Here is a 15,370-nt window from a genome sequence, read left to right on the forward strand (position 1 = left end):
TTCCACAGAAACACCCTCTCACCCATCCAAAGAACCCAGATCTGCATGAGTAGAATGGTAGTGGCTGTGTCTTAATCTCTAACCCTACAACAGCTAACTCAATTAGAATTTAGAGTTTGCTCTCTAGTATTCTGAAACTGACTGACAGGAAAAACTTCATATCTTTCTTTAGGGATCCTTTGTATAAATGAAAATACGATCAAAGACTGTGCTTTCTGTGTGTGGGTGGGAGAAACAGAAGCAGCCAGGTTGCACAGGGGGAAGAATGAAGTCAGCCTAGAGAGGCACAAAGGTCAGAGTTGTAGGCAAGCGGTCAGGAAACTGCTACTGTCTTCCAGTTCTAGGTGACACTTCTTGAAGCTTATATGTACTATTAGCCTTTGGCTCTGTGATAAATCAAATGCTCTTCTGTTTCCCTTAAGCAAATTCTAGTGTTGTTGCTACTTATGATAAACCTAATCTAAATAGGATTTGGGTATACACTTTGCTGCTAACGATGTCTATAATGATGACTGCTGATTGAATCGCAAATACACTAGTCTATTTGCCATCTTAGGAAACAGTGAAAGGAAGTCCGAGAGGTCATGGTCTGTAATGCATCATTTGAAACTAGTAACACTGCTCAAATTGAAGTCTTCAGAGTGTATCTGAGCAAAGCACTGCATGTGCTCTTTGAAAATGCAGATTTCTGGACATCATGGCTGACTTAATGAACCAGCATTTCTGGGTAGAAATTTAAACTTTATATGGATTTCCAAAGGACCGTTAGGCACTAGCCTACAGTTCTGTTTGGTAAGTTTCACCAGCCTGATGTTCTGACTTTGACAGCCAGGCTAACTTGGAGGAGGACGTCATTTCTCAATTCCAGATGCCATCCTCAAATTGTGACTACTTAAATTCCAGTAGGACTTCTCAGTCTCCTGTCAGAAAATGAAAACCTGAAGTGTTTATGAAGGCCCTGAGAGATGCAGTTACACTAATTTCTCAGTTTCCTCATTTAGCTGTCACAGAATCAAATGTCTGAGTCAAACAGCTTTTACAGTAAAGGAGGTTTCTCATATGAGGTAACAATGCTGTGGTACAATTTAACCTACTTCCTCCTATTCTGACCTCAAGGTCAGTACAAATAGCTTTCATGCCTTTAACCTCTGTTTTCCTCTTAGAATCACAGTGACAAATTTAGCTTCATGCATTTTAAGAGGTCTCAGTAGACATTAATTCACAGTGATTATGCCAAAATAATTATGTGTTTGAAAGTCATGTGAATTTTCTTTCCTTCACTTTCTTCACTGAAAATCAGCAGAAACCTATCAAATTTTCATGTATGATAATAAGGAAAACCTAAAGAAACCAAACCGAAACAAAAATCCCCATTTCCCTTAAAGTGTTGTTGTTAGGTGGCCTAAAATGTTATGCAGAGGCCTTAATGCTATCATCACAGACGAATACAACAGTAAAGGATCTCCTTCATGGTTTTTCTGACAAGTAGAGTCAATTCACACCCAGGGAGCTTTAATCACAAATCATTCTTATTATAAATGGTCATGGCTCAGGGTGGGTTATCACTTCAATGGCTAAGGCTAAGGCAACTGACTGGAGGAGTTGTTCTTGAGAGCACTGCCAGCATGAAGTTCTTAACTGCTTTCAATGAACACTTCTGCTGTAATGGCTAAATAAGGATCATTCCACTATCTTTAAGTGTAGCATTTCTTGAGAAATTCTGTATTTAAAAGAGGCCAGTTATTGGATTCAATGGGTACAATTAAGATTGCCTGACTAATGCAAATATTATCATTAAGGTTACTGAAGGAATTAATGGCTTAGGCAGGTTAAGTTATATTTTTACCTTTGGTTGGCCCACTATAGCACTCATAATCGCAAATAAAGATTTAAAGTATGGCCAAGAAGAAAATATCATGTAGTAAAATAACAAAAAGAATTAAAAAAAATCATGATAGCAATAAAAATAGGTTGGAATGATGAAAGATTTTTTGTTATCAACAATGTATATCTAACTAGGAGGGTTTTTTTATGTTACATCATGTGAGTTTAATCATTTACCGTGTTGTTTCATCTATAACTCAATCTTCAGCCTCTATCACCAAACAAGAAACTGTTTTAAGATACTGCATAATTTAAAAGAGCCATCAAAATCAAGAATAGAGCATGACAGAACTATAAGTAGAGTATTTAAGAAAATAAGACAACCCATAATTCAGTGAATTTCTTTCAATTATAGATATTCTACTGAATACTTAGAGCAGAATAAAGGAAAATATAACCAACAAACAAAAAAACAAAATCTCTTTTGTTTATTTTTTATCAAATGTTTGAAAAAGATATTATAGCATGAAAATTGAATAACAGCCTATTTAGCTCTTGAGGTTGGAGGTAGATGGGATTATAGAAATGTTTGCTTACTCAACATAGCAATTTAAAATAAAAATTGAAGCCTTAGAGATTTCAGGAAAGTTATGTAGATATACAGATTGCCACAGGTCCTGCTGCTCCACATTCTCTTACACAGAGCTTCTTCATATATTTGAACCCTCCAGCCACTTGAGCTTGGCCTTCCCCTTAGGGGGTGTAACCAATTGTGATGGGGTAGAATGCTAGAGTTGGTTGGAATTGAGACACCACGTGTTGGAAGCATTCCCTATGAAGCTGATACAACAAACATGAACAGAAATCACAGATTTCGATTCCCATCAAGTAAATTAGTAGGAAACCTTTCATGGTATAATTTGGGCTGATCTAGCTACCCACAACCATTTTGCTGTCTGATAGGACTACAAGATTTTAGTTGTAGATTGTAATCTTATGCTGAGTAAAAACATGATCTAAAAGAATGATTAGCAGGTTATCAATACTTCTTATATGAGATAACACTGTAGTACAATTTAACCTACTTCCTCCTATTCTGACCTCAAGGTTAGTACAAATAGCTTTCATGCCTTTAACCTGTTTTCCTCTTAGAATTGGCTTTACCAGAAGTCTCTGTTGTTGGGAAATACCAGGACTATCCAGTTTTACAACTGTCTGCTTAATAAATGCCATAATTCTCTCTCTCACCCCTCAAGGTTTTCATTTGCCTTCATCAAGAATTCACAAGGAATCTTCAAGGATTTCAGAATTGTTAAGATAGCATTCAGTTCATCATCCCTTCAGAAATACAAACTTCCTGGGAATGTATTACTATACTATTATAAGCTGTAGTATTATTCCAGACGGAGGGTATAAGCATGTATATGTACTCAATAATTATAGACCCTTCAGACCGTGTAAAATTTAGAGTACTGAGAAATACACTCATTCTTTGTAACATCGTGTTCACTGAGGAGTCAGTGTATTCAGCGCATTTTTGGTATACTGGGAAACTTACCAACTCAGAAAATCCTATGAGCTTAAACCGAGAAAGGATAAATAAATCTCATTAAGTAACACTGAACGAATGTTAAATAATCAACACCTTTTAAAAAGGTAACTACTATACTGCTTATACACTATATTTAAGTTGGTCATTCACTATAAATTTTTATGTCAGGTTATGAGTCATATTTTAAGAGAAGGCATTGATGAAGCTAATTTTCAAAAATTTGTTCAAAAAGAAGGGGAGAGGCAACTCTTTGCAATGAGTGTGAAGTATAAACAGTAAATTACCTCATACTCCTGGGAAAACTTCAAGTTGTCATTTGCTTTCAACCTTTCAATGTGATCTGCAAGTTCCAAAATAGGTATTGGAGGATGGCTAGCCATACCTATTAAAACAAGGTAAGAAAAAGCACATTTGAAAACAAACAAAAATGATGTTAACTATTCCAAAATATAGAGAATACTTATAGTTAGAAATGGCCTGAAAATATGTGAGTAGTAAAGATGTTTTAGGTGAGGAAGCAGGCAGATAGTTTGGTTACTCAAAGCAGGACATGCTCTGCAAAGATGGATTTTGGAGCCAAATAGAAAAGTCACCAAGCATAATCCCCCAACTAACACTCCTAGTGTAAAAGAAAGCGTTATTGTGCTAAGAATCAATGAGGTTAGCTAGTAGAGAAAACTGACAGACTTGATGTCAACTTCTGCTTTGAGTAATGACAGTTATGTCATTTCAAACTCCTTCTCCTGCACTGTGTGAAATGGAAATTGTGTGGAATTAAATGGTGTAAAGTGAACTAAGAAAACATACACTGAGAACGGCCTAAAAGGGAAAGAGCAGTAGCTTGATAGGAAACATAAAGTGACTTATGCATAATTAAGGAAAACTAACTTGAAGGATGAAGGTTACCAGGGTAACCGGAATCATCTGAACCTGCAAAGGAAATGATGGTGTAAATAAAATAAAACAGAACCAATTTGTTTAAAAAAATGAAATGGATAGCCTGGTTTAATTTTTAGGAGGACTAACAACAATGCTGCAAATTTTTGCAGGACTCACTATACACTGTGACTAGACTTAAAAGTTCACAAACCTGTAGGTGACTGACAATTACATGCAAACGTGGACACAAAGAATGACATGCACCACCATTCATTCACAATAACCACTGGCGAGACAGACACCACATTGAGCTTCAAAAATGTTTCCACTAGTAGTAGATTGTAGAGGATGGGGCTGCAGCCTGCTCCTGGATTTTATCAAGGGCCACACTAAGAATTATGCGGTATCTTGCCCCCGTTTCCTGTTATTCAACCCCCAGTAAAGCTACAATCTACTGCAGGTGTAAACATCTTTGTCCACTAATGGGAAATGAATTCAGGAAACTGACAAAATGGTGCAAAGACAAGCAGGGGAACAAGGATAGAAAAAGAAACGAAACAGAGATTGGGGCTGACACATTTTAGTTCAGTCTGCCAGCTGAAGATATGTTAACTTTAAAAATTCTGCCAAAAATAATCTATGGTTAATGGTGGTGATTCCTTTGCCTTCCTGATTTTTAAAATCAGTTTCCATATGATTTTCATTTATTTCATTCTGATTCATTTGGTAAGCATATCATGAGACAGCATCACTGGCTCATATGTTATAGAAAAAAATCCCAGCTGGCTAGAGGAGCCTGAACTAGCACACCCACAGGGAAGCTCTGAGGAGCAGAAACAAAGGGAGGAGCTCAACCTGGAAGCCATGTTGATAACTCTGTTGCCACTGAGACTCTTTGGATGTCAGGCTGTGGAATGATGACCATTATGTCAACATGGCAGGTAAGTAATTTATGGGCATTTTAGAAATTATGCCATTCTTGAAAGTCACCCAGTAAGTTCCTTTATATCTCAAATGCCAAATTATCAATGTTTCTTGAACATTAAGTGAACAACAACTTTGCTTCAATACTTTAGCACTGTACTATACACTGTAGGGCTCCAGAGTTCACAGCAATAAAGGGCTGCTTTCTGTAAGCCACAATCTTAGTGGAGATCCACTAAAAAACAATTTGTGTGAAAATAGAAACTCTTTGTTGGTGATCTAATTATGCACTTGGATTAAAATTGTGAAGCTCTTTCTTCTATTGTTCTGTATAGATGGTAGAATCGGACTAATTTGCATTCTGTAGAAGGAGTGAGTGGGTGACAGTGATCTGATAATTAAAGCGATCTTATCCAGATGAGGCACTCCCTAAGGGAAAGGATGGAAATGCCAAGGCAGAGGAGACTTTAGGCTTCTATGGAAATGGAGATGGACAACATTACAGTGCTTTAACAGAGAAAATAATAGAGACAAAGATGTTTAGACCTTTTCGAGCGAATCGTGGGAGAGAGTTATTATCATATATGGACTGAGTGGTGGTTTGGCTAGAGAGGGAGGACACAGAGCCAATCAGGGAGGCGTAGGGGACTGAATTACTGCTCAAAGCTGCAAAAAGTAAAGCCAGTTGGAGATGGGAAAAGTATTAGTATAACAGCAGTAGAAGACCATAAAAATCAACCAAAGATGTGACCAACATTTACTTCTGGCATGCATTGGCACATGGTCTGGCAGTATTACTCTGGAAGCTAATTACAGACCAATCCAAGTAAACCTATACTGACTCATTCTAAATCAGAATATATATCACATGCAAAGATACCATAGCATTAAAAATATTTTTAAGACTTCTATGTATCATGTTGTACCAAATTTGCAGCACAAGTAAAAATGGAGAAGTATATGTTTCACAGAAAAGCAAGATGAATTTGTAGGAATCCAATGGTACAGGAGAAAAGAATTCTGGCCTAGAATGTGGGGCATGAATTCTACTTGTGTTTTTTCCCTCTACTGACAGGGACAAATCACTTGCTATCATGTGCCTCAACTTCTTTATCTATAAGATAAAAAGGCACAAATAGATAAATTCTGAAGTGACTCCCTTCTTCATAATTCTCATTTCTACCACCTACAGATAGTATTTCTAAATCTTTTCTTTGAGGGTTAGGGAGCTCTTATTTTACAAAATAGAAAACTATACAGAATTGTTTACCATGTTTAATGACATTTTCTTCAGCTAGCAAAAAACTGTGTGTGTGCATAATGACCTGAAAACACTAATGTCAATATAAAATTATGCTAAGGAATAAACCTGAGATGAAATTCCTTTAACTTGAAACTCTCGTTCATCTCAGAAAACAAACCCAAAGCTCTACTCCAAAATACAGTCACACAATTCCCCAGAGGCTTCTCAACTTCCCAATTTTGGAATCATTTTATAGTATACAAATACATTAGATTCCGAAACAAAGAGTAGACGCTAAGAGAACCGAGTTGACCTCACTCTTTTCATTCTTTCATTTGACAAGTGATTGTCAGTGTTATTAGGACACTGTTTTCATTCTTCAGTTATGTGAGGTACTTTGAAATTCCTTGTCACAGGTTGCACACACAAGCAATTAATTCAGAATATCTGGGTATGGGACCAGACATTGATGTCTTTAAGGACTCTCAGCCAATGATCTGTGTTCTATGGGAATTTATGTGGGGAGCTGTAATCCCATTTATAATTTCTTTTCATTCAAAAATGTTACGATTTAAGAGAACGAGATGAGTTTTCTCCTGGTGATATCTGTGTCTTCTCTAACTCCCTATTAGCAAACTATAGTCCTTGAGCTATAATTAGCAGCAAAGAACTTGAAGCACAGCTAACAGCTGATGAGGACTTGCCAGTGTCATGACCTCATCAGTTCAAAACTATAAATGTACAGAATAAATGTATTTTAAAGGCACAAACTGAAACTCAGCAGAGTTTTCATTCTGAAGGTATGATATTCACAATATACACTGTCAACATGAAAAATGACAGACCCAATGACTGAAATCTGCTCAGGTTGCAGAAAAAACACGATGGCTACTTTAAACAGGACACATATTTGCAATTTGAAATCATGTCATTTTAGGCTGAGCAGTATCTTAGAAGTAACTTAGTCCAGCATTTTCATTTTATACAAGAGGACCCTAAAGTCCGGAAAGTAAAATGGCTTTTGTATGTTGGCCTAGATATTATACCAACTAAATCATAACATGCAGTCTGGGCATTTTTTACTGCATTTTATTCTTAGAATGGTGGTTATGGTCTTCAAGTAGGGGCAAAGTGTCTGACTGGTAAAGGAGCCTGGTTGGCCAGGAAATTGCCGAGGATGGCTAGGTGCTGTATTGTAAACATTTTTGCAAAGGATGTACTCATTCCACTCCCTTGCAAGCAGCAGAATTCCAACTTTATATAGAAGTTCAGGAAAAGGAAGCATTTCTTCTAACATGAAAAATAACAATAAGCATGAGATAAACGGCAGCTGTTATGGTTTGGGTATTAGTATGAACGTTTAATGTCCCCCGAAGGCTCACATGTTAAAGGTTTTATCTGCGAAATCTCATGTTAATGGGAACAAGGTTGAGGGGATTTCATTTAATTATGGCCTTTGGAGGTGGGGCTGTTGGGAGGTGACTCTATTGTACTGGGTCCTTAGGTTTGGCTTCTGCCTTCAGATCAGTCCAGCTCTGGCCATTGTAGCCATTTGGGGAGTGAACCAGTGAATGGCAGATCCTTCTCTCGCTCTCTAACTCTGCCTTTCAAATTAAAAAAAAAAAAAACAAACATAAATTTGTTTTTAAAGTACCACATTTAACCGACTGGATTGTGACTTCTATTTTAGAAGAACAAAATCTTCTTTTTGTGTGCAGTTAAATAAAATTACAGAATAATGAGAGTGATAATTGCATGTTTGTATCCACAAAGCAATGGATTAAATACTGAGCTTTGTACTGGGCATATAAAGATGTATATGAGTATGCATGGATTTCAATTATTTTGTGCACCAACATATTTCTCTTTTAATCAGTTTTCTTCAAACTTTCAAAAGTACTTTGTGCATCTTGTCATGGTTCAGTCTATATACATTCCTTTATCTTCTCTTCCCCATAACCTAATTCCCCATTATTTTTACCCACTGAAAATGAAGAGAAATTAAAGGCTTTGATCAAGGTTATTGTTATCCACAAAACTTTGACTCCATGGGGGATCTGATCACAGACCTTGTCACTCTCATTATGCTACGTCTAAACTCCCTTACCTGGAAGAATGGCGACATGTGCGTGAAGTGAATCCTGTAATATTGCTTTCAGCTTTCTATGCAACAAGACATATATATGTATGTATGTGTGTGTGTGTGTGTCTGCATGTATGTATATATAAATCATGCTAAGCTTGAGAAAACCTGTGAATATAATTACTTCATTTACAGTCTGTTTTGATGATCAGTAAGAGGTAATGGACGGCCATAATTCACATCTGTACTTTTCAGTTAGTTTTTGTCAAAGTATTATAAGTTTCTATGAAAACATGAACTGATGATATAAATTCAAAATGTTAAAAACTATAGAACTATTTGACAGAAGATTCAGAAAAAACTAATTTATGGTGTTTCTTTTTCTTTTCAAATGCTCTACTATATGAGTATTTTACTGAATCAGTAGGACTAGATTTCAAAGAACTCTGTTATCCATAGAGAAGTGTTCATCAAACACTCTCTTTCTACACATTTTTAAATGCAGCATTAAATGCAAATAGGCATTTTATAGCTTTATATATTGTCCTAAGTAGAGCTTTAGAGGCCACTAATAATGGTGCCATATCTTCCATTTATTATTTTTTTAGAATTTTTATTTATTTGAAAGACAGAGCGAGAGAGAGAGAAAGGGAGAGAGCCTCCCATTTGCCAGTTCTCTCCCTAAAAGCCTGCAATGGCTAAGGGATGGGACTAGTCAAAGCTGGGAACTCAATCTAGGTCTCCCATGTGGGTAGCAAGAACCCAACTTAGCCTTTGTAATTTACTACTTGGGTCTGAGTTAGGGTATCGATCCTAGGTTCTCTGATGTGGAATGTAGGCATCATAACTATTAGGTTAAATGCCCACCTCAGAGTTTCATTTTTCAGATGATTTTATTATGGCACTATACATGTGTGGTCATGGAAAGGAAGAAGCTAAATTATTTATCAAATCAGTGATGGTAGCCTTTTCTAAAGTGGACCTAACTGAATTAACAGTCACAGAGAGAAACTTAATCAAATGTTTGTCATATTTTAATATAATTCATGCACTACTTATCATACCCTGAATGAAATAAAAATACTCTGCTATGTTTATAATTTGTATCACACAGTAATGATAAATTAAAGATGAAGAGGACATTGATTTTAAGTTATAATTGCTTCTTGGTACAACAATAATGACAACCTGACTTGCATGAATAGGATCATCATTAAGTGAAATATTCTCCAAGTGTGCTTTTTAAGTAAGTGTTAAATGGCATAATTAAAATTCATTTTTAAAAGTACAATTTCTCAAAATGAAGATTTTGAACAAATCCTTTTCCTTTATATCAAAAACTTATAATTTGTATTCATGAGAATGTATCTCTTATTCTTAATGTATGTCATGTGTGAAAGTTTCTCAAAGTTTAAAATAAGATACGGAGAGAAGAAGAAATTACATATAAAAATGGATCTTGTTAACACTGATCCAATTAATAGCACTAGTGGAGAAGGAGAGATGCTTCGAGAGCTTTCATAGCCCGTTCAGTTGCTGTGCTGACATTTCTGCTGCTGATGCTGCTATTTCTGACGCGTTAACTTTTTACGAGTTTGTTTTTGTTTTTCACAGCCCATCAATCATCTACCATCCATGTATGCTTTAGGGCAAAACATATTAAGGTCATCTACAGAATGAAAATGAGCCCTTTGTGTTATAACATCTGATCATCAATTTTTAAATCTCTTTTCCTAAAAGGTACAAGCACACACACTATAGTTTTGCTTTGTTTGAAGGTCCTTTGGAGGGCATACTCCCTAACATATCTACCAAACCATTCTAACATATACCCAGTTATTGCTGTCCATACATATTTTCTTCAAAAGTATCTTTGGTGAGTATTTTCTTCCCTTCTTTCAAAATCTTATACTTGAAAGCCAAATTATCACTTAATAATTCTAGTAAATGTCTCTAATCTTTTTACTCATTTTGCTCATTTTGTTCCATTATCTATCTGATGTTGTAAGTCTAATATTAGCCCAATGACACCTTCCTATATCCTGTGGTCTTCATTCATCTATAAAGTCACTGTTGATATTAACATTGCCACTTCAGTTGTACTAAGAGAATTAATGGTAAAACTAGTCTTCAAACAGTACTTTATACTCTGTGTGTCTGTTGGGTGCAAACTGTTGAAATCTTCACTTAGTATATACTAAGTTATATACTAAGTTGATCTTCTGTATATGAAGATAATTAAAAATCAATCTTAATGAAGAATGGGATGGGAGAGGGAGTAGGAGATGGGATGGTTTGCAGGTGGGAGGGTGGTTATGGGGGGGGGACTGTTATAATCCAAAAGTTGTACTTTCGAAATTTATATTTATTAAATAAAAGTATTCTAAAAAAAAACACTGCCACTTCAACTGCCTGTTCCACACTAGCTCTGAGTGGCCCATGCACAATAATTGATGATGTATTATAAAGCTACTCAGCAACAATTGACCATCTGAAACATAGTAAGACAGATGTATACATATGTGGAAAATTGCTTCAAGTAGAGGTGCCCGGCTTCCTTTGTGAGATCCAGAGCCTCCCTGAGCTACACATGCTGGGATACAGCATTTCACTAGCAGTGTGACTTGACTCTTGTTAAACAATTTCGAAGTATGTTAAAGCAATATTTCTCCCACACCCCCAATTTCACAAAAATGGCTATGCCCAAAATGACAAGTATCTCTGTGATTTTATTGTGCCTAAGGTGAAAAATAACTTGATGGAAATCTGACTTTTTTCTGAACAAACTATGTCCGTGGTACTGCAGTTAAGGTACAGTTCTTTGATGCACTTAAACTTAAGTCAGAATACTGTATTTACATGAACTTGAGAATGTCAGGCAGAACTGAGCAAAAAATGATTCCTTAAATCTAAAAGCTCCAATAAGAATAATTTAAAATAACATTTAAAATAAAGTTAAAATAAAGTATAAGTAGATCTTTCATTTACTAAGTTATGCATAGATTTTTTAGGAAAGCAGAATTTGTGAAATCAGTGAGTTAAGCACTGTGGTTCCATATTCCTTCTGAAAGGCTTACTGAATTTCAAACAGCAGTGTTCAATTGTTTTTAATTACTCGCAACAGAATCATCAGAAGTGATAATTTGCTTTCATGGACAATTTCTGTGATAGAACAATATGTAAATCACAGGTATCTTATTTCATTGAAAGCTATTTTTTCTAGTGAATCCATGGATTATATATTCTCTATGCATATCACCAATAAATATTCTCAAATATTATCATGTTTGGGAATAAGTAGTTGTACAGACATATATATGATGTATATAAAAGTACAGACAGGGAAATGTAAAGATTTTAAATCCCAAAATTAAACAGAATTATAATACTTGTCATGCAACACCACTAATTAAAGGAATATTTTATTTCACCACCCAGGAAAACTCTTGACTCTTTGTGAATAAGATGAGAGGAAAAGCCACAAAAAGGTCCCATGATTAACAGTCCCACCTTCTGCTGCCATCCTACTGACAAATAATTAAAGTAATTCATAGTCACTGGCTGGAATCCATACTGGCTGAATCAAGTGGTCACATTTCAATGCATTTAACATTAACAGCCGAGTCTATTTCCTTTGCAAAATGGCCAAATTTTCTGGACACCAGAGCACATCATAGAGCTTGAAAGGCAAAATAGAGCATTTCAACAAATCAAGCTGAAGTGAATTGCTTGTCTGAGCTAAAGTGTACAGTATGATGATTCCTGAGTAAACAAATGCACTAGGGTCTTAGAACAAATTTTCTTTTTCTATTCTCTCCCTCTTCTTTATCTCCTTCTCCTTGTTAATTATTTTTGCTCTTTTTATTCTATTATCCATTGGAGGCAATAAACACAAATGATACTTTCTTCTATACTCCTCGCCCCATTTTAATTTTGTAAAGTCATTGATGATACATATAGTGTCACATCAACTGAAATTTTCATTCTCCTTTCCAGTTCTCTCCATAAATGGATCCAAAATTCCCATGTACATTGAGAAAATTAAATTCTTAATAGAATTCTTAGGTTTGACTATATTTTCAAAATTACTCAAAGTGAGAAATACACAGTGTAGAGATTTCTTGGTTGAAGGCATTTATATTCTCTTGCTTACAGGCACCAGCATCCCACTAATAATCCTTTCTACATAGCTCCAATTCATGCTTTGCCTTTACACTATATTTTTCGCCTATGTAAATGTTTTCTTACATGTTTTACACTGATAAAGGTATAGTTTAACTTCCTGAAACTTAAAAAGCCCATCTTTGATCAATTTTATGGAATGAAATGTTGTCTGATTTTAGGACTAAAAATAAAGCCAATAAGATGTTTAAATTTTAAAAAGTCTATCCTCATTTAAGTTAGACTTTAAAACAAACCCATATTTATGGTTATATAGCCACTCTGAAAGTACTCGGCATTTCTTTCAATTGAAGAGTTACTAGTCACTATAATGCACCTACATGAAAAAAAAAAAGAAAAATGCTAAATGAAATAAATCATGTATTTTCAATTCAAACAATTCTCTGTGACTGTGTAGTTTAATAAACTTATACTTTATCATGCCAGAAGTTAGAATATCAACTTGACACCAAAGAACACTGCCCACAATTTGGGGTATAATACAACAACTTAGATCAGCACTTTACTTTGTTCATTATTATAAGATACTAAAACAGTGCCACTCAATTTTATAGTCTTAGCTCCCTCTACAATTCATGATTTATTTCATTTGGTATAAATACGCTTTAGTTGAAAGAAAGCAAAATAGATATGGGGTTAAATTAACAATATTGTACATGATGCCTCTTGACAGGAGTGGTATTGTTCTTCTGTTGAAGCACTTAATGTTCTTTATTTTAGGTAAAAAATATATTTTCAAATATTTTCCCAGTAAGAAATCGAAATTGTTTCATGAGATTTCATTTGGTGATATTTAGAAAGATAGAAATGTTTGCCTCATCTTTCTTTCCCCTTTCCCTCCTCTTTGTTTCAGAGTGCCATAAACACAAACCAATAGAAAAATATAGAACAAATCTATGCTTTCCCAATGGGATGAATGATGTCTACATTCATGCTTTTATTCACACATTCACTTTATATGATGAGAAACTGAATTCTTTCCAGTTAGGTGTCACTGGAAATAGTAACCTCTGTTAAATTAATAAATGTAAATATTCTTAGAAAGACTGTAATTCTTCAAAAAATTTGGAAGACAGTTACATTTTTTTCTCCTCTCCACACCACTTCAGATTTATATGAGAAACTTAAATTTCATTTCAGGCTTATGCTTGGATGATTCACAATAATATAAAAATAAAAGAGCAGGATGAATACAATGGTTCAGAACAAAGTGATATATTCATCTCTCAAGACAATATCCATTAGGTTATAAAAGAACTTTAAATAGAAACTGTAATATGGACCATTTGGGTGGTGCCTCTTACCTGGTGTTTGAAAATTAAGGCGCCTCAGTTCTACAGGATCAGTTGGGTGGTGTGAAGGGACCTCCTTGCTGTTTGGGATGCTGCTCTTTCTGGAGTCAGACTCTGCCCTCTTCCTATAGGGATAAAATAAAAAGTATAAAGCAACAAAAAATTGAAAGAGATAAAAGAGCACAGAGTTGTACTCCTTCCCTTGGAGTTTGCATTCATAACAATTATTAACAAGCTAGATTTGTGACCTGTCGGGTTGCTTTTTCTCTCTGGGCTCTATAATGTTTGATCAGGTCTAAAATTTTTGTTTAAGCAGAAGTTCTCCTTCAGCTCTAGAATCAAATAATTCAGTGACTCTGCCTTTAGGCTTTAATGAGTTGTAAACATAAGATATGTTTTGATCCTTGTTCAGCAATTCTTTCTTACCCAGTAGCTCTATTTGTAAGGAAGACAGTACAGCCAATAGTATTGCTTCCACAGAGATTACCTGGCCTCTAGGAGAACAGTTCAATCTGTCCCCTTTTCTAAGATGATATTACTGGTAGCTACAAAGTAGACATGCATTAGACTTTCCCATAAGGCAGGGGGATAAAGATATTTCTAAGTTGCTGTTAACCTAATACTGAGAAGCAGAATTGGTACCACACTAAGCTGACATGCCATTTTCTTCCTCATTGGAAGGGAACAAAATATCGTTGGGTGTTTATGGTGATGTTAAAATGTGATTAATATTTTGATAATTAAAGTTGATCTCACAAAGATCAGAGAAAAAATAATTTCACTTAGTTAGTAGTCCAACTTGTCTGAGGATCACTCAAGGTACCACACAATTCATTTTATACTTGTTTTAAAAGCTATCTACTAGTTCTATTAAATACCCTTGTTTAAGCTGTCATAACACAATTTTAACAAATTTCTAAGCAAGAAATGTCAGATTTGTTCATAAGATTTCTTTACCTATTCTTTTCTCAAACAATTACAGAGTTATAACTGCCTTCTAGGTTGAATTAGACTGAAAATCTGTTTATCAAGTAGAAGCCTTTTCAAACAGTGCTTTTTTTCTAAATACTGTTTCTAGCAATCTCCATGCTGGAGTTTTAATCCTAGCATCTCACCTATTCTCAAAACCAAAGCATTATTATCTGGGGATAGGAGTGCTAAGATGTGTTGAGAAAGAAGTCCTTTCTCTTTCCCATATTACTATGCAACAGCTCATTACTGCTACTGTGGCAATGGGCTCTCCATTCAAGGACAGACAGGTTATTCTGTGGTTAGCCAGAGGCCTCATGTTAAACAGCTGTGCCTTCCACCTCTGCTCATCTGTATAAAATAAAGCTAACCAAGGGATGAAGGAAAGATTGATGCAAAGAGAAACTGCACCTGCTTTGCTT

General features: G+C 35.3%; 1 protein-coding gene across 10 annotated transcripts in view; it reads right to left on the bottom strand.

The window, feature by feature from the left end:
- The window catches only part of PTPRD (protein tyrosine phosphatase receptor type D), a 1,630,925-nt gene that overhangs the window by 104,252 nt on the left and 1,511,303 nt on the right, over nucleotides 1–15,370 (bottom strand). For 8 of the 10 annotated variants that reach the window (XM_070051957.1, XM_070051959.1, XM_070051970.1 and 5 more), the window contains 3 exons: nucleotides 13,992–14,104; nucleotides 4,265–4,306; nucleotides 3,661–3,758 (listed from right to left, as the gene is read on the bottom strand). In XM_070051957.1, coding sequence (XP_069908058.1) covers nucleotides 3,661–3,758; nucleotides 4,265–4,306; nucleotides 13,992–14,104 — 253 coding nt within the window. The remainder of the gene's footprint in view (nucleotides 1–3,660; nucleotides 3,759–4,264; nucleotides 4,307–13,991; nucleotides 14,105–15,370) is intronic. The other 2 variants (XM_070051976.1, XM_070051973.1) reach the window with 1 other exon arrangement.

This window comes from Oryctolagus cuniculus, chromosome 1 (assembly GCF_964237555.1).
Source record: "Oryctolagus cuniculus chromosome 1, mOryCun1.1, whole genome shotgun sequence".
Classification (NCBI taxonomy): domain Eukaryota; kingdom Metazoa; phylum Chordata; class Mammalia; order Lagomorpha; family Leporidae; genus Oryctolagus; species Oryctolagus cuniculus.